Raw genomic sequence first — 20814 nt, forward strand, 5'->3', positions numbered from 1 at the left:
CCATAATGGTGGCATTGGTGGTAATGCTAAAATAAATATATAAAAATATATGACAAAGGTTTGGACTAGAAGTATTTTTCATTGTGTTCTATCATTGACTTTTATGTTTCTTTTAGCATTGCCACATAATTTATTAACAGAACCATTCTGACCTTGCTAGGGGTTTGTTTTAGCCACTTGCAAAAGCAGATTACATTCCATCAACTAGTAATATGAGTAATCGTGCAAAACATTTTAATGGTAGCTGGAAAGAACGGGCAAGCTCCCTATTGCCAGGGTAATCATAAGTAAAAACAAAAAGATAAAAGGTTTTACTGACTGAAAAAAGCCTGCATGAACATGCAAGAATAGAAACCTCGGAACATGTAAAGTATGCCAACGTTTAAAAGCCCTGGTTCACCATGGGTGGCATCACGCCTGGAGCTCTGCTGTTAGAAAGCTTCCGATCAGACAGAGCAGCTCCTTCAATTACTACGGCTATAAAAGTTCAGACCACAGTATTGTTTAGGGGCAAATAAATCATCTGTGCTCCAAAAACGTTCTTTACACAGTGGAACATCCCTCAATTGAATATATACTATCAACTGAAATGTCCTTATCCTAGGGTACTAAAAATGGGGGGCAATTTCACTTTGGATTGATTGGCATCTCAACCACACTGCCAAAAACATAAAACTGACAACAACTTATATTATCTAAAAGCAAGTTTTTTGGGGTTTTTTTTGACACGGTAGAAGCATGAAAACAGTTAATCGCTTCAAACACCATTTTACTGTATCGACATGCATTCCCTTCCTGGCAGCTGTCTATCACGTTAAAATTACATTCCTTCCTGGTATGAAAACTACTGCCCATTTTGAAGTTCCACATCCAAGTCTTCATGTGAGGCTATGCATATTGAACTGTTGATTCAATTAAATATTCTGTATGTCTTTCTGGAACAAAGAAATCAAAGACTGGTGGTAGCTAACTTAGCTGTATCTCAATATCTGAGCGATAGTACATTCATATAATTGGAGACACTCTATACCTTTGTCATTGCATTTTTGTCTTATTGTATCAGTGCCTATTAAGTACTGACAGATGACTTATTTCAGAGGAACATGCCACAGGTCTGCAACACCCTCTACTGTACAAATTGCTGAAACTCAAATGTATGCAAGTTGTCCAGTAGTTTCATTACTATATATTAGACTTAAAACAAACCACACACACACATATATGTATAGTAGTCTTTCCTTCCTTCCTTTAACATCAGTGTTTGCAATTCTTTTTTGCAATGTTGAATTCTACCATGATTACCGAATCTCTGACAAGGACAAAACTACTCTTGATCCAGACACAGAAACAAAAGGAGATACTACTTGATAAAATATTCATAGGGCCAATAAAACATTGTATATCACACTGCTGGTACAGTGAACCATTTCAAAATAAATTAAAGTTTGAGATAAATCTGCAAAACATAATACACAGGACAAGAGGCACAAATAAGTAGTTTATTTATTTATGTCACAATTGCACACAACCAAACAAATTCATAAAACAGCTTTCTATATTTTTTCTAAAATTAAAAAATATAAATTTATAGAAATATAACACAGATTCATTGAACGGTGTTAATTTTGCACAACTGTTTTATCAATGTTTTTCGTAATTCTCCGGGGTCCCGTTACCCTCACTTCAGTTTTACTCTTTCCAGAACAGGACAGGACACTTTGTTTCACAAAATAAGGACGACTGTGGATAAATAACATAGCCTATTACAAATGATAACAGAACTTAAATATTATAACTTCCATATCAAAATGTTTGTTTTAGCAAGATACACACCAGCAGTATATTGGGGAGGAGAACACAATTTAAATACATTAACTTAATCTGTACCTTGTAAACTAATGTGAAACAGAGCAATGTATTCAAATGCATTTAGTGTGCGAGGGGACACTTGTGTGGCAACTGCTGGTTTTCACCTAACATACAGGTGCAATATTTAAAACAAATCATTTGTGCCCCACCCCCTTCTAAATACTAACAAAGTACTGTTACAAGGTATTGAGTTTAGAGCTCTAATTAGCTTATTTTAGAGCTCTGATTATTAACAGTTGCAGCTAGCAAAAAAAAAAGAAAGAATAATCAAAAATAAAATAAATACAAATGTTGCTAGCTTTGGATTTCAAAAGAAACAAAAAGCCTTTATCTTTCAAATACAATGTGTACAATTCTAACATCACACACAGAACCAGCGGATGTGATGCTTTGGAATTGGTGGAAATGCTTTGGCTGCCTGGCTAGATGTACGTCTGTCACCGACACACACAGAGGTTTGTGGAGATATCCAGGTTCAAGAATAGCACAGTAGTGTTGGATGAGACAGCCTCCTCTCAGGCTTTTAAAGTAACTTCTGGCTCAGGATTTCCCAGATCATTCTCTTTCTGAAGTAGGGCATGTGGTGCTATGGGAGGGAGAAAAAAAAAAACACAACAAGGATCACAACGAGCACTGGTCCATATAAGTCACAAGTAAAATGGAAAATTGTCTGCATACCTGTGTAAAAGTCATGGGTTTGGCCCTTGCAATGTAATCTGCATATTTACAAGCAAACACCCCACAGTCACTGCCATTCATCTGCTGAGGAATCTCCTATGAGGAAAACATAATTGTCTGGGAATGAAGAGGAAGGATAAGAGTAGCGACAGACACCTAACCCTCAACTTGAATATTTCACACATACGTTTGACTTTGCGCTAGTCACGGTCCACTTTGAAACCTCCAGATCTTTGCTCTTCTTGCTCTTAAACTCTTCTTTTAGGTAATGCCTAGCAAAACAAACACAAGACAGAGACCCTCTACTTTATATAGGAGTACAGCACCATCAGGCTTCTTCTCCCCCCCCCCCCACAAGTAAAAAGCACACATCCATTTTTAGTTCTTGTTTCAACCAGGACTGCAAAGCCACGTTCCTTCTACTTTTTTGTAACCTACAAAATGTGTCAGATGAATCATTGTTCAACTTTTCAAATATATTTTCTGATTGTTATAGATACAACTTGTATAGAAATGTCCAACAGATTAAGGCGGCTTGGATGGAGAAACACTATTCAGTCGGAATACAGGTTAACACACAGAAAATAAAATCAAATCAAAATATACCACTTCAACTAGAACTTACAATAAAATCCGGCAAACACCTTCATTTCTTTGGCCCATAGAGTCGTAGTATTTCACTGTCTTTGTTCTGAAATCTATTACCTGAGATTTAAAAATGAAAAAGGAAGCTATATTAAAAAAGCAAACACCAGCAAACAACAGCGCTCTCTCATATACATGGCTGTAAGAATTGTGATTTTTTTCATCAAGAAGTTGTGGTTATTAATACTGTGTATTAAAGTTGTGGTTTCAGCGCGGTCATAAATATAAACAGTTTTCACGTCTATATACACCACCCTCTCGATATATCGCGGGTGTTGGGGTCCAATTTAAATCCACTATATAGAGGGCTGCGATATAGCGAGAGACCCATAGAAAAACAAACAGGCTAACAAATACTGTGCAACCACTCCCTTGTTTTATCGGGTGCGTCAGGGTCCAATATAAATCCTCTATGCAACCCGCTTTTTCTCATTTTTCGTATAAAAAGCAGCACACCGTTTTAATTCGTACAGTGGAGAGTAATTGCTTCTCATCAACTTAAAGTCTCCAATTAATTTCAGGAGTCTTCCTCTCCTTTCTCAAATGCACAAACCTACTGCATTGAAAGAATCCCATTCCCAACATAGGAGGCTTGTTGCTAGGGAGATGACTTCACTGCCCTGTCACTTTGCTAGTGCATTGCACTTTTTGCACAGTATGGACATTGCCTGTCACTAATAAATGGCCTGTCACTAATAGCCTGTCACTAATAAATACAGCCTGTTTTTCACTGAATTTAGCATTGGTATGTTTTTTTCCTCGTTGTGCGGATCTGTAATATGGTGTGTTACCTGTGTATTTATGGAAAATGATGCACCTGTTAGGTACGGCCTGTTGGACATTGTCTTTAAGGCGCAGTGAAAACTTATTTTTTCATTGCTGACACAAGTGAATAAAAGTGACACCAAGCAGATATTTAATTTACTTTGTGTTATTGTGCAGTGTGTGTATATGATAACAGTACGATATTAATGCTTTGTTTAATTATTTTGTATATTTTTGTTTACGGTGTACAGTACAAAATAAAACAGTAATTCTAAGTGAAATTGTAAGCTGTGTTTCATTACAAGTGAAGAGTTGCAGCTAACAATGACGCATAACACACAGTACTTGCATAACAGTAAAAGCTCACTCACAAAATTTAACAGACACTACAGTATTTGCAAGACGGCAATAAACCTTCAGTCACAAAATTTAACAGCAAGTACAGTACTTGCATCACAACCCATAGTCTTCTTTCCCATTGCTAACCATAGCAACGGGAAAGAAGATCACTGATTGGCTAGAGAGGATGACAAGGCATACCAATCCCCCACTAGAAAAAGAAACATTGTAGTCAAATTAAAAGTAGCGGCAACTATAAAAAGTTGTGGTCTGTTAAAAGTTGCAGTTTAACGGCCCGCGTTTCTTACAGGCTTATATTATATAATATATATCACACACACAGCTATAAAAACGCAATACCCCAAGCCATTTTGCGTTTACTTACTGCTAAACACCAATGTACTCCCTGATGCACAGGCACCAGAATGAGATCCTTCTCAAACAAATCCACGCCCTTGGTCCAGCGCCTCACAGCCTGGTATCCTCCGGCACGCAGCTTCGGGATGAAGAAGGTGCTGAAAGCGTACACTCGCCAGCATCCCTCCCGCTCGCTGCGGGCCACCAGGAGGTTCATGTAGAAATTGATGACCTGCAAGAACACAAATATCACTCATTTCTAAAATGAGTAAATCTGCAACAACATGAGATTGGTCATCACATTAAGCTTTGAAAAAAAAAAAAATATATATATTTGCAACTAGTCACAGGATGGTGACTATTAATGTATTTTTTATTTGTATTTTTTATAATGGAGTACGTCGAAGATCAAAATGTGTTCAGTCAGACCACCAGAGTCTACCCTTAGTGAAGTGTGCCGTACCTCATCGTTGAGCCAGCTCTGAGGAGTCAAGGTGCTGAGGTCTCTGCGGGTTATCCTCAATTTGAAAGAGCTGCTGAGGACTTCGTCAGGGTTTCTGTGACCCACCGCCTTGTGGATTGCCTGCTCCATTTCCTTATTGAAACACAGAAAAAAATAAATAAATAAAAAAATAAAAAACCATCTGGTTACTGTAGCACCTTCAGGACCGGCAGCAAATACCACCCACACTCCTTTTATGTTAATGATTATCCGACAGCTGATATCAATGTGAAAAGCAGCGAGTCCCACTGATCGACATCAATTAAAATGTAATTCTGCTAGGCCTACTTATAGGACACCATGTATATCTACTTCCATTTCACCGAAAATAAGGAGGACCTACATTACAATTGAACTTTACCTGAGTTAGTGGAGGGAATTCTTCAGCTGCTTGCAGTGTCTTTGTTGGAGCTGGTTGATTGTTGGCGATTGGTACTCTAGCTGAAACAGCGGAGTCACCGTCACCCAGATTCAAGCGAGCTGCAACCTCTTCAGACAGGTCCACATCCAGAGGCTGCTTCTGTTAATGAAGCACCATTACACAAAGTTACAACTAGAAAGTGCCTGCATTCCACCACTGAACACAATATAACACTATTAATGAGCCGCGTTGAAGTTCAGTAGCTGCAGTAACAGTTACCGTACAGAGTTGTCTTTTGTGTTAAAGCAGGGACGCACAAATCACAATCCTGGAGGGCCATTCCTCTCCAGGTTTATAAGTTAGGACTATTTTAGAACCTGGATGGAGTTTTACTTGGTTCAATTAACAATTCAAAACAGCTGGAGCAAAGACATCGGACTAGAAGAGACAACTTTGTCCACCTTGTGTTAAAGCTTATACATCAATATACTGATCAGCTATTTTACCATCATGTTTACTATCTTAACCTTTCTTGATTTTTAACCCCAACGGTATGCTATTACAACCAGGGTTAAGAATCAAGAAAGGTTTTGCCTTTTTACACAGGTGATTACTTGACACAAAAGCATAGATCGACATGGTAAATAATGACAGATTATTTGCCAATATATCAAGCCCACCGCACACAGATAGACAGAAAACCCTCCCTCCAGGGCTGAGGTCAATCCCAATTCCCATTCCCTTTTAATCAACTCCAACCCTCAACCCTGTCTTACCTCTTTGGAGGCAGGTTTCTCTTGATCAGGTTTGAGGCTTGACGACGACAATGACAATGATGATGCAGTGCTGGGAAGCCTCTCGCTGTGTCTTCCCATACCATCTCCTTCCTGTTACCCACACAAACAATGTAAAAAAAGTGCAAATAAATAAACAAAAAACTAAAGCTAAAAAAAAGCCAACTGATCTTTCCCTTCTCGCAAGTTTATCAGTTGCTATACTTACTCTGTTTTGTGCTTTTAGGTCAGGTCACATCACCAAAAATATCTACAACTGTGATTCATTCTGGTACCAGACATGCTGGTGTTGTCTGCAAACTTGTTCAATTTGCAGACGACTCAAAAATAGGAGGAGTGGCAAACACTGTTGCAGCAGCAAAGGTCATTCAAAATGATCATAACTGGGCAAAGACAAGGCAAATTACATTTAAAATAGAAAAATGTAAGGTACTGCACGCAGGCAATAAAAATGTCCATTATAAATACCATATGGGACATACTGAAATTGAAGAAGGAATCTATGAAAGATTTAGGAATTTGTTGACTCAGAAATGTCTTCATCTAGACAATGTGGGGGAAGCTATAAAAAAGCCAACAAAATGCTCGGATATATAGTGAAAAGTGTTGGATTTAAAATCAAGGGAAGTAATGCTAAAAATGTACAATGCATTTGTAAAACCTCATCTAGACTATTGTGTTCAGTTCTGGTCACCTCACTACAAAAAGGATGTTGCTGCTCTAGAAAGAGTGCAAAGAAGAGCAACCAGAATTATTCCGGATTTAAAAAAGGCATGTCATATGCAGACAGGCTAAAAGAACTGAATCTATTTAGTCTTGAACAAAGAAGACTACGGGGCGATCTGATTCAAGCATTTAAAATTCTAAAAGGTATTGACAATGTCGACCCAGGGGACTTTTTCAACCTGAAAAAAGAAACAAGGACCAGGGGTCACAAATGGAGATAGATAAAGGGGCATTCAGAACAGAACATAGGAGGCACTTATTTATTTATTTATTTTTCACACGCCGATTGATGAGATTCTGGGATCAAAAAGCTACTAACAACCAAAAGAGCAAGATGGCCTCCTCTTGTTTGTAACCTTTCTTATGTTCTAATGTGATAAATGAACCAGTATTAATGGTGCAAGGAATGACCTCTGACTTAACTCAGTCAGATCGCAGGGTGCTATGTAAATGTATTTTACTTTACAGTATACTATATGTAACATTTCTTAAAGTAATTGTAGTTAACAAAATAATTATGAATCTTACCTGTTTTGCACTTCCATTAGCTAAATAAATCTCAAAGGTGCAGTTTTGAAAAAAAACACGTGTTATACCACACATGTATTTTCATTTTAAAACATGTGATCTGGCACTACTTTAGGTTACAGGAAGCTCCCAGTTTCTATGCCTTTTGCCAGGTTATCTGACTGCACTTGCATGTCCTGGGTTATTACACCTTAGCAGTGTTTTCTGGGTCAAGCAAGTGACTGGATGAAAGCATGTCAGTTAAATAATATAATACGAATATCTATTTTTATATAGCACCTTTCATAGTGAACCACCATCACAAAGCACTTTACAGAGGTAGGCTGTGAACTGTGCATTATATGCAGAGTCACTTACAATAGGACACTGATTTAACATCTCATCCGCAGGATGGAGCAAAAGGAGGTTAAGTGTTGCTCAGGGTCACACAGTGAGTCAGTCAGTGGCAGAGGCGGGATTTGAACCGGTGACCTTCTGGTTACAAGCCCTGGACTTTAACCACTGTACTGATTGGCTATTGACAGGAAAAAAGCCACTGAAGGGGTGGGGACAATTTTACCCTCCTGGTGAAATGACATGCATGGTTTGCAAAGAAAAGTACAAGATATTTGGTTTTAAAATGAAAACACGTTTGCTAAAACATGAATGGTGGAGAAAAATGTACATAACTATTTTGAGAGCTACAAAAATGTACAGATTACTACATTTAAATACGTAATGTGATGAAATATTAATACCGTAAAAAACGTTGAATAAGTCTATTTTCTAGGCATTTTTGCGGGGCCCTTAAAAGGGGGGCGCGACGAATACACCGGTGCAACACATGCATCGGTGTGTCTAATATTAAACTACTGTACCAGTGCCACAATGGGATTACTACAGTCACAGTTATGTCTCACACAAACTTAACTGTCAACAACCTGATTTATTTGTTCAGGATCTAATGCATTCAGGTCATGTTGCTAGGTAGAAACAAAAAAAAAAGTTCTAATTAAAAGTTTTAATTTCTTAGTCTCAATACCCTCAGTCATTTTGAATGTTAAACACAAGCTTTCAGACTGTTGACTGACCTCATCTCGTCACAGCTATACTGCTTCACTTAGTGTTCACACAATAGCTGTCCGTTTCTATGAATTTCCTTATTCCCACCCTCCTGAGCACATTGATTTGTCAAAATTCAAACTGAACCTGCCCTTGGGGTCTGTACCAAACAGCTATTGGTTAGAAAGCAGAGTAGTAAACTTTTCAAGTCTTCCAGTCGTGTAACTGCAATGCTATAATAATGCAGGTGATTTTGAGACTGGATAAAGTAGGACAGTAAGAAAAAAAGAAAATGCTACACAACAGGTTTGAAATTGCGAGTTGTTGAATTTGCCAAAATATATGTTAAATCGCAATGCTAAAAAAACAGTTTGTGACTGGAGATGAAACAAAGACAAACTTAAAATGGCCAAAGAAAAATGAGCCGATAGGAGGAAAGTGTTTATGGCCCGATGTAGAAAACATTTTGTTTGAATGGAGTACTTTGAATGACTTTAATACATACTGTAACTTGTTCAACATGTCAGTGCAATGCAATGGTACACTTGTAAAGTATGTGTATGTGTATGGTTATGGTTCTGATTAACACAAAATGAATGCATTTGTACAGCTGGAAATTGAATGCAATTGTGCTGTACCGTATGCAACACTAAAATGTTTTATTTGCTGGTTATTAAATGGTGCACAGTTTAGGTTTCTCTTTTTTTTTTAATTCAGTTTAATACTTTTCTTTTAAATTTGAATTAATACAACAAATTCGTAAAAGCCAATGCAGCGAGAACTATTGTCTAAGTATGGTTTTGGAAAGAAATGTTCAGTAAAGCAAAGAATTATGTTCTTGAACTTGTTTGGGAACTTGATAAGCTAAAATAAAACACTGGTAGTTTAAATGCAGATGTAATGTGCGATGTATAACTTAAATTTTATTAAAAAAAAAGTTTTCCAAAAATTGAAGTCTCAAAAATGGGGGTGCAACTTTTACGCCAGTGTTACTTATAAAACGATTTTTACGGTATTTAAATCAATCCAAGTCTAGAGTTGCAATAAATTCTTACCATTTCTGGTGTTTTTCCTCTACCTGGTTTGTTTTCTGCTGCTTGCTTGCACAAATTAAGAATGTGTGTATCAATCTTTCTGTGAATAAAAATCATGGTTTTAAAAACAGGAGTCTCAAGTAGCATCCACTTATTAGAAAGCATGCTTACATTCACTCTACATATTGGCCTTTTTGTGAACAAAGCAAGCACCCTGTGACAACACAATACAAATAAACACAGACAACGGTCATCATCAGGAAATGAAAGTCACACATGCAAGGTGTACATATAGCAGCACAAAGACTGTACTTCAAATGCCTGAGATGAGTGGATAAATGTGTGGCAATGGTGGCTTAAAAAAAAAAACCACACACACACAAAAAGGTACAAAGGTGCATCATACATGTGTTTGACTGCATTTTGCTATAATCCAAAAAACACTAAATACATTTTAGACAAATATTTTTAACCTTTCAGGCACTGTGCATTCATTTTTTACACGATTAGGAGTGCCCTCCGAATGTGCGTGTACTGGTTTATTTATTAGAGGATACTCAAACTTGAGACACTTGCAGCTAATAAAGCTGTGCACTGAACTTAAAGTCAATGTGTTGAAACATGTGGTCTTTTCATCACCTGTAATCCAAAAAGACACATGACAGCAATATACCAGCACACTTCTCCCAAGTAGTTTCTATAAACCCTGCAAACAAAGTCTCAAATGGTTCCTTAAATAAGGAAGAAAGAGTGACTGAATCCTTACTAAAAGATAAAAGCATTTCCCGCAGGAATACTTAATGACACAAAGCTCACAGAACACCTTACCGATCCTGACTTTGTCTTGCAAATCTACCATTTCTCCATACTGAAGCACAGTGGTTCGCTGCAACAAAATAAAATCCATGTTACATTAAGTAAGGCTGTAAATCTATATTTTCAATTACAACCCCCCCGCCCACCAAAGGAAAAAAAAAAAAAAAAATAGCATTGATATTCACCTATATATTTTGCATTTATTTCAAATTCTACATGGAGTTTCAGTTATTAAAATTACTGTGATTTACAATGCATCATGGTAACCATAAGTGATGAGTAAATGAAGAGAAAAAAATCAATCCAACACCCTCATATTCAGTTAATGGATTAGGAATACACTTCATAAAAGGATTAGTATTTTTGTTTACTGTTTAAACTTCAACGGCCTTCATTTTGGTTGACTATCTATTGGCTGGTATCACACATCCTGATTCACGTCAAGTAGGGAACTACAGTCACTGATCAATCTGCACCCACTGTTTATCGGTCCAATAGTGGCAGTGTGGTCCAGTGGTTAAAGAAAAGGGCTTGTAACCAGGAGGTCCCCAGTTCAAATCCCACCTCAGCCACTGACTCATGGTGTGACCCTGAGCAAGTCACTTAATCTCCTTGTGCTCCGTCTTTTGGGTGAGACATAGTTGTAAGTGACTCTGCAGCTGATGCATAGTTCACACACCCTAGTCTCTGTAAGTCGCCTTGGATAAAGGCGTCTGCTAAATTAACAAATAATAATAGAACAACCATAACTTAAACACTCAAATTCAGCAGGTAAAACTACAAGAAACCAAGTGAAAACAGTGTTGCAAAGGAGACTTTTGTCTAAGTGAATATGCCTCTGTCAAACTGATGTCAAAGAACTACCCTCAATAAACTGTACTAAGTCAGACAGGGCTTTACCTCGCATCGGCAAAACTCTTGATGATGAGCAACAGGCTCCATTTCTGATGACTGGCCTGAAACTGTTGGACTGACAAGAAGCTGAAGATCTACTGGCAAAAAGAGAGAAAGAGAGAAAATCTAGTAGACCTTCTAACATGAGATAGTAAACATGGCTTTCTAACTTATACCACGTTTCCATGAACCACATAACCCAGGTACGTGCTTGAGTTGCTCCCCACACCTCCATTTCCATGTTTTTAAATTACTCGAGTTGGCTCCCAATTTGGGTGGGAGCCCGAATTATCTGGTCTGATTTCACTCCTCAGGCTGGCCTGAATTCTAAAGTCTGAATTGGGACTGGGAGGAAATTACATCACTACATGTCAATCAAAAATGTTGTAGGGGACGGGAACATACCGTATAACAGGACATTTTGGCTGGTATTGAATTCGGGGGATTGACGGTTCTTGAATTGCCGTTTTTCACTTAGCACGGTCACAAAGAAAAATGCAACAGAGTTTTGCATTTATACTTTTAATTCCAAAAAGATTCAAATAAATACTTACTTAATGAAATCTGTCTGCTAAAATGTATTTACAGTGACTCGTTATACTAGCATACCAGCTGTTTTATATGGTGCAGAACTAACTTCGGATACCTGCATGGTGGGTGTCTAGTAATATCTACAACGTATTGACAATAACAATCAACCATTTTGTTACAGACTTTCCAACAATGTTGGCTGTTACTTAAATAAACCATTGTAAAAAAAAAAAAAAAAAAAAAAAAATACTAATAATAATAATAATAATATTATTAATAATAAAAATATATAATAAAATACACAGCCTCTGGGTTTCTGATCACATCAGATCAATTCCAGATTTTTTAAAATCCTTTGATGGAAATGTCCGGTCTACTTTTAATGTTTTCAAGCAAATTGGCTTCATTACTGCCACTCTCATATCCACTTTGACATCCGACACATTATTTCCCTTGTCCAGCACTTCTTTAACCTGTTCTGCATACCAGTCTGCCAGAGGTATATGTACTGCATGAAACAAATGCAAAGAGACTATCTAGATGGATTTATCTTTTAAATCATTGACAATTTGACTAATACCATCTGCAGCGTCTTGACCTTTAACTCGCAAGTATTTCCTGCCCAACTCATCAATAAATAAATAGATGAAAACAATTTGCCAGGCTTCATCATCATGGGGTTCTATTTTTTTTAATTGGATTCAGGCATGGTAATAAGGTGATCATTAAAATCACCCTTGGCAGAAAACACCTGGAGGATTACTCTAGAGTTAGGGTTAAAGAGGGGCAGTTTAGATATTTCAAAAAGCCCCCCTGTGTTTTACATTGTTTCTTACTCTTTGAGCAATACTTACATGGACTGCTTTGGTCTGTTAAACAGCACCTGCTTGCCAGTTTTACTGTAATCTTCAGATACCAGCTCCAGTAGACGTCTGTATTGTTCTCTACCACTCTCCTGCAAACTCTGAAAGACAGCCCATAATCAATCACCTGCCTCAGCCCGTCTTCTGGGTATCTAAAGCAGGAATCCAACAGGCACTCTCACAGAACCCTTCTGTCGGCTCAGGAGAACATCATGAGAATCTAATCACCAATTGTATGGCACTGCTATCATCTGGTAGGGCAAAAAAAAAGTTAATTTCCCCACATACTTTAACCATTTTTTTATTTTTAGATTTCATGAATGTTTTGAACTGGTAACCCCTATATTTTCCTTGCATGTTGTAAAGTGTAAAATAAATACTATATTATATTATATATATATATATATATATATATATATATATATATATATATATATATATATATATATAATCTCAAGTAAAGAAGAATCAGCATAAACTATTGATTTATATAAACATTTATTAACCTTCTGAAAAGAAAATGCAACAGAGGGTATGTTGTGTTGGCTTTTTACTGCAAACTTTTCTCATCAAAATATGCCCCCTTGTTAGAAATCACAGCTGCTTATACTCTTGGCATTCTGTCACACAACTTTAGCTGTCTGTTTTTGTCCATTCAGTCCTAATCCTCTCCCAGAGCATATTTATGCTAGTTGCACTCATCTTTTTCATTCGTTTGTCAAGTAGATCCTATAACATTTCAATGGGGTTAAGGTCAGGCCAGCGCATCAATTTCAAAACCGGTTGTAATTTAGGTTTAGTCTGGCTGTGTGTTTAGGGCCATTATGTTGGAAAACAAACCCTTCACCTACAAGTCACCTTCCTGAGGGTATAGCATGACGTTGAAGGAGGGAATGATATTGTTCCTTTACAAATGTACTTCTATTTTTACTATATCTCTTGTTTGTGCATCAGCAAAACATCCCCGATTTAAAACAAAGAAAAAAATAAGCTGTGGTTATGATGTCAAAGTAGAAATAATCATTAAAATCAGATAAGGTGACAGCAGTACAAATCTGTCATATTCTGAAGATCTCCTCTCACCTCCTCTGCTGCCAGGCAGCGCCTCCTTTGGGTGTGGCTGGCAGCGGTTGCTGTAGACAGCACTGCACAGCCCTGGGGGAGTCGAGAGGGCAGGAGGCCCTGGTGAAGGCAGTGCCGCGGATTCCTGCCTTGCATCTTCACTGAGAAACTCTCTGCACCGGTCACACTGCAGAACAAAACAGGTCGTTCCTTGATCATTTTCTACCAGTAAAATGGCTGTGTACTCCTCAGTAAATTTGCATTTGCGCTTGCTTTAAAGACAGTAATTGCATTCTAATGGAGTTTATTTTTATTGTGCCCAAAGAATTGTTGCAAGTATCTTTTTGTCATAAATGTAACGTTAGCAAACACACACGATGCACACCCTCCGAATCATTATTCTCATTCTTAAAATACAAAATCAAATAAACTTATTAGCAAAACATAGTACAGCTTGATGGTTACTTTGTAAGGTGTACTTTTCTTTGGATTACTACAGTACTTTTATGTATGTACACTTTAGTTCATTGACCAACACAGCATTGTGTTTTTAATGCCAACATTTTCACCAACTATTGGGCTTTTTCAGTCGAATTATTGCTTTAGTGTTTCAGTGCCATGGATTTTTAGACATATTAAAAGGGTCTTTAAAAAAAGCGCCAGCCTAATTGAACAAGAGCTTTCTGCATGCACATTTAGGGCAACACAAGGAGGACCCAGTGAAACTGCAAGGCTAAAGTAAGGGTATTTTAATGACAGGTTCCTACCTCGGTTTTGTGAACGACGGCACAGCCTTGGATCGATAATCCAGCCAGGTCTTTTCTGAACGGCTGCTACCTTCTTCTGTTAGATTTTCTGGGAACAGAATTGACACAACTCAAACTTTGAATCCAATATCACTGTTCAATGAAGTCAGTAGAAACGTAATAGCTTAATCTTACCCAGTTTGAACTCCATTCTGTGTAACCACTTCTTTGGGCTATGTCTCTGAATTTCACCGAATGGCTTTGGAATAACCTTTAGAATAAATTAATAAAAAGGTGGTCATATGTATTCACATAATGGATGATTAAATTAAAAAATAAAGTTCTTACAGTTACTTAATATTAGAAGACCGCATTCAGAAGTTCAGTGAACTGCTTTAGGAATCATTTACACAAAACTGACTGCTTTGATGATGATGATGATGATGATGATGATGATGATGATGATGATTATGTATGGGCCTGATATCTCAGTAAGGGAGATATCAGGTATTTAAAAAGTAATACATCTCTCTTAGACACCGAGTTGTAAAAAGTAGGACTGGAACCGAGCAAGTGGATTTGTCCAGTATGTTTCTGGCTTCAAAACAATCTGTGAACCAACCTGGTCAGCCCAGTCCACACCCTGGGAGTCGCTGTTGGGTGCAGTCAGAGGATTATGAAAGTTGAAGAAGCCTGCGACACCAGTTATCCTTCTTTTCACAACACTGACAAAGCCATCTAGGGAAACAGAGAGGGGCGACACTGTTACATTCCAGCTTTCACCATGTTGCAAGGCACTTTATAAATTGGGCTTCTGATTTTCGGGTTTAACCGATAAAACATCCGATACAAAAAAAAAAAATAATAATAATAATAATCGGTGGATAGCCAATAAACACCGGAAAACACCGGAAAAAACTGTGTAAATGACTTCACCCTTTTCACATTTTAAAAAAATAAAACCTATTACAAAAATAATAATAAATACATTTCCCTGTGATGCTGGGCAATGTCCGGTCTTCCTGACTTGTATCTATCATTGATTAGTTCTGAATACTTTAAACCCGCCCCAATTTAAAACGAGATTACAATCAGGATGGAGGCTTGTTAGCGGGATTTAAAGCTGTATTACAGTTTAGACACGGAGGATTTAAAACAGAATTGTGGCAAAATGTACAAAAATGCCTCCACACAAAACCCCCAGAAGAATGAGCCCGTGACCATAGGCATGTCACTGTGGAAGACAGCAAAGGAAAGAAGGTACAACTTAAGTGTGCAAGTACTGTCGAGTTACTACTATACATATTTTGACACACACACACAAAAAAGCGATCAAGCATTTTGGAAAGTAACCGAAAACACTGATTTCATACAGTATGTCAAAAACGAAAGCCCCCCCCCCAAAAAAAAAAACCATTTACATAAAACTTGAAAATAGCTACAAATAAGCACTGAAAAATACAATTAATAAAACCCGAAAAACAGAAGCCCTATCACATATCAAAAATCAAACACACAGTTAACGTACAAAATTAATTTGATGGCCAATATCACATAAATTTAACTTAAACATTTAGTGTTGCACCTTAAAACTTGACACACCTAACAGCAACAGGTATTCATTCATTCATTGGTAGCTACGTCACAGGGGCTGCAGTAGCCTTCTTTCTTCCCAACCTCTTTGTTGCAGAAGCACAACAAACTAAATTAAACTCTGAAACTTTAATAATTGAAAATAAAGAGCATACCCAGTCGTGGTCTTTTAATTTGAATCCATTCAGTGTTATCAGATGGTGAATTGATACTGCAGAGAGAGCACATTACAGTACAGTATATTACAGCAAATTACACCAAGACCACACTTGAAAGTCTGTCAAACAAACGTTAATTTGAACATTTATAAATATTCAAAAGATGAAAAATATATATGCAGATGAGATACGAGATACAATAAACTGCCACTGTTTGTAAAGTTCGTACTGTATACAAGGCCTATTCAATATACAGTAGTATCTGCAGCATATTAAAATGATTGCTGGCAAGTACAGTAATTGAGATAAGTGAACCACTAGCAATTTTTAAAAATAAATTAACATCCTAATCAAATAGGCAAACAATTAACCAATTGTTTTTAATGCCTCCACTGACTTATTCATAGCAGTGTTTATGTAAGGATGGTTCAAAAACAGTGTTCAACTGTAATGAAACGAATTACTGTCGTTTATATTTAAAATAAATAAATAAATAAAAATAATTACTACACATTTCCCAGCAGGGAGACCAAAACCTAGGTGAGGCCTGACCCTTACACTCCCTACATAAAACACTGCCAGGGAGAGAACACGCACTTATATACACACACACACACATTAACATATATAAACTTTGGCAAAGCCTCACAACTTTTGTCTCAAACATGATATGCTATAATTTAACCAGCAGTAGTTCCAGTTACTGCTATAATTATTCATTTGTGAGGATTACATTGGAAAGTATAAATAGCTAATTTTACTACAACAAATATTTACAGCATAAACTAGTGTAAGTTAAAACACAAGATTAATGGAAGTGGTCGCTGTTATCTGTATTCCCCAATTATTGTAGAATTTCATAGCGACGATTAATTTAGTAAGCAAAAGCTGTTGGTATAAATCCCTCGGTTCCTACGTGGTCAATACAGCACTGTTTTGGCAGTGTTAGTTCTCAGTCTCCTCCGACCCACTGCATACCGACCTCTGGTAATTTCTCTTAGCCGGGCTGACGTTGCTTGTCTGCGGGTGCTGCGGGGAGGGGGCCGCTACAGAGCTGTGCGGTTCCCCGGGGGCGGGCTGCCTCCGCGCCGGTTGCCCAGAACTGGGCACAAAGAATGAACTGAGTCTGTTAACGATCCATTCATACATCACAAAGAACCAAGGAAAAGGGGCGCCAGTATCTCCGTCGGGGTCCGGTCCAGTCTGAGTTAAATAGTCCACCATACACTAGGATTGTTGTAAACACAAACGCACGTCACAAGAAATAATGAAAGACTTGCGTCATTCCCCACACCAACAGCACCCTGATTGCACAGTGGTTGTAGTGTGTGAAAAATTCTGATTGGTAGACATTTCAAAGATAGAGATGTGATTGGGTGAGGCTGCATGTGAGACTGCAGACCGCAGCCTCCAGCAGTGTAGCGCCACTACTGTGTAGTCGTACATGCGCAGCTCCTTTACATTGGTCGTGTTCTTATAGCGCAGATTTCTTTAGCGCAGAAGTTCTGCAGAATTGCAGGGATGCGCGTTCTTAGAGGTCTGCTGCGTGACGTCACTCAACTTCATCCACAGAAATGTGTGCAGAATCTGCACGCAGCTTTGAAAAGTTGATGCGGGAGAGTGGCTGCGGCTGCGAATCACAGAGACGATGCAGAGATCACGAGTGACCTGCTAATCGTAATGCAAGTAACCACTAAAAATACTACTGCTGCCCCCTTAAGCATAAGAACATAAGAACATAAGGTTAGGTTACAAGCGAGGAGGTCATTCGGCCCGTATTGCTCGCTTGGTTGTTAGTAGCTTATTGTTCCTAGAATCTCTAAGCTGTTTCTTGAAGGAACACGGGGTGTAAGCTTCAGTAATTTTACTTGGTAGTTGGTTCGAGATTCCCACCATTCCCTGTGTAAAAAAGTGCCTACGATTTTCTATTCAAATCACCAACATAGTATTTTTCTTATTGGCACTATAACGTTTCCGTATAAGAGACATGGAATGACTTCTTTGAGAAGGCTAAAAATATTGTTTTTGTTGTTCATGTTAAGACTATAAATATATGCTTCAGTATTTGACGTAGTTGTGATATTGCATGAACATATCCGTGTTTCTGCTGACCAGAACTTTCAACCAGAAACCATTCTGTTTCAGGCCTTTTTTTATATTTTAAACTCAAATATCTTCTTGTACTTTTTTTTTTTTTTTTTTTTTTAACAATAGACAAGCTTAAAATGTATTTCATACTGCAAAGCTAAATATTTGTTTGTAATATATGAAATTTAGCCCGGAGGAACCATTTTCGCGTGACATCGACACGCTCGCTCTTCTATCACCCCCCCTACCCCCCTAGCGATCCGGTACTTACGGATTTAGTCTGCTAAGAAATAAATTTAGGACTACACCACAGCATTACTATGTGTATCATTGTTTGGCGGCTTTAAAATAGCGACTTTCTGAGGCCGATCTGACAACTTTCAGATCTGAAAAGCTGACAACACTGCTGGAGCTATCAGTCTGTAGTGACACTGTTAGTGGGCCAGCCACCCTTGAGTGTACTAGAAACACTTTTTATGGCATTTCGTGTTAAAAGCAGTCATCCATGTAAAATCCTCCCTACATGGGAGGACAATTAAAATGTGGCCACATGACATTCTCATTTTTGACCTTTAAAGTAATTTCCAAGGTCATAAAGGTCAGGTAGGGTCAAATAAGTTTTTTTTTTTTTTCAAGATATGTGACCCATTTTTCATATATCTGAGTAAAAACTAACTTTATTTAGGCTTGGGGTAAAGTGATTTGCAGTAACAGAATACATTCTCGCATTTGACCTTTAAGGTAATTTCCAAGGTCATAAAGGTCACGTAGGGTCAAATAAACATGACTTAAGTTTTTTGAAAGCATGGGATCCTTGTTTCATATATCTCATCAAAAAAATTATTTAGACTTTGGGCCAAGTGATTTACAACAACACTTGTATAATTTCAAATACATCTTGACTAAAGCAAGGAAAAGCTCATGACCATGGATCCATTAGCTGTCATCAAGCGTAAAATTCACTGCAGACAAACTGACTATACACACTGTTTCTTCTGCCAAGAAGATGCAGCAACATCTAGTGAACTGCAAACAGCCACGACTCGTGGTCATGTGTATGCCATGGGCGATGTCTGGCAGAGATACGAGGGCATGTGTAGAGCAGTTCAAGGATAACCCAAACTTCATGTTGCGGATGACATTCTGTCAGAGACCAATACTGCTTTATGTTATACGAAATGTGATATGAATAGTGCACTTAGGCAGACAATATTTCTATGAATTTAATTTCACCTAATTCACGAATTCATCTTTGCAGCACATTCATATGTGCCTGGAGGCCAAACTATGAACACAAATAAATCTATGGCAAAGATTAGGTATAAACAAGTTATTGATAATGTGATTTTGAGAAAAACACATTTTCTGTTTTTATTTCCCATACATGTCAATGCAGATTAAAATGTTTATCACTCTTTCATGTACGTTGTTGTTCTCCTAACTGGAGTGAAGTTAGTTTTCCCCAAAGTTCTGCACAAACAGAAAAATCCCAAAATGTGCCGATTTGACCCCCCGGTGACCTTTATGACCTTGAAAATTATCTTAAAGGTCAAAGGTGAGAATGTCATCCATCTACATCTTAATTCTTACTCCCTTTAGAGCTGATTTAACATGGGTGACTGCTTTTAACAAGAAATGCCATCAAAACTTTTTATTCATGATCTGGCTGGCCCACTATGTTGTTTGATGTCAGTGTTGTCACCTGTCCCACATTATTATTATTTGTTTATTTAGCAGACGCCTTTATCCAAGGCAACTTACACAGACTAGGGTGTGTGAACTATGCATCAGCTGCAGTCACTTACAATTACGCCTCACCCGAAAAACAGAGCACAAGGAGGGTAAATGACTTGCTCAGGGTCACACAATGAATCAGTGGCTGAGGTGGGATTTGAACCGGGGACCTCTTGGTTACAAGCCCTTTTCTTTGTGTTCTTAATGTTTCTCCTTAGCTACTGAGGGAATACAAAGCACATAATTTCCAGACACATTTATGAATATCATCTGTATAGATAACATATTTTAATGATAACTCAGGCATTTCTCCACAAGTGAGGGAAGGGAACATTATACAGGCCATACTCACCAGTGGAAGAAAATCATTGAGACCCTTTATGTATGCTTATATATCAAAATTTTACCTCTGAAATATACAGTATACCATTATTACATATATTTTAAAGATATATTTTAGCCTAAATATACCATATATATGTGTGAAGATATTATTGCAGAATATATCATTTACAGTATTATAATTTGATCAATGAGTACATATATGAATACATATATATTTATTTTTGTTATGGGAGCTGCTGCCCTGTTTCACCATACATTTTAGTTCTTGTAATTATTGTAGTGTAGCAGCTTTTGAGTTAAGGAGGAGATTGGAAACAGGTTTTTTAAAACAATGGAGCTCTTTTA

The 20814-nt window shown here is 37.6% G+C and overlaps 1 protein-coding gene across 2 annotated transcripts; it reads right to left on the bottom strand.

Annotated features, from left to right (window-relative positions):
- Positions 1–1485: 1485 nt before the first annotated feature.
- On the bottom strand, positions 1486–17717 carry senp2 (SUMO specific peptidase 2). Of its 2 annotated transcripts, none has more exons than XM_034043762.3 (18): positions 17285–17717; positions 16300–16355; positions 15174–15289; positions 14747–14822; positions 14573–14660; positions 13827–13992; positions 12735–12844; positions 11356–11444; positions 10468–10525; positions 9661–9739; positions 6293–6403; positions 5517–5675; positions 5117–5248; positions 4682–4885; positions 3173–3252; positions 2735–2819; positions 2548–2643; positions 1486–2455 (listed from the first exon to the last, which is right to left on the bottom strand). In XM_034043762.3, the coding sequence occupies exons 1-18, from the start codon at positions 17524–17526 to the stop codon at positions 2393–2395; spliced, it is 2010 nt and encodes a 669-aa protein (XP_033899653.2). In that variant the 5' UTR covers positions 17527–17717; the 3' UTR covers positions 1486–2392. The 2 variants fall into 2 exon arrangements, with proteins under 2 accessions (XP_033899653.2, XP_033899652.2); XM_034043761.3 differs by having other exon boundaries at positions 11356–11447.
- Positions 17718–20814: the final 3097 nt, after the last annotated feature.

Source organism: Acipenser ruthenus, chromosome 11 (assembly GCF_902713425.1).
Source record: "Acipenser ruthenus chromosome 11, fAciRut3.2 maternal haplotype, whole genome shotgun sequence".
Taxonomy (NCBI): Eukaryota; Metazoa; Chordata; class Actinopteri; order Acipenseriformes; family Acipenseridae; genus Acipenser; species Acipenser ruthenus.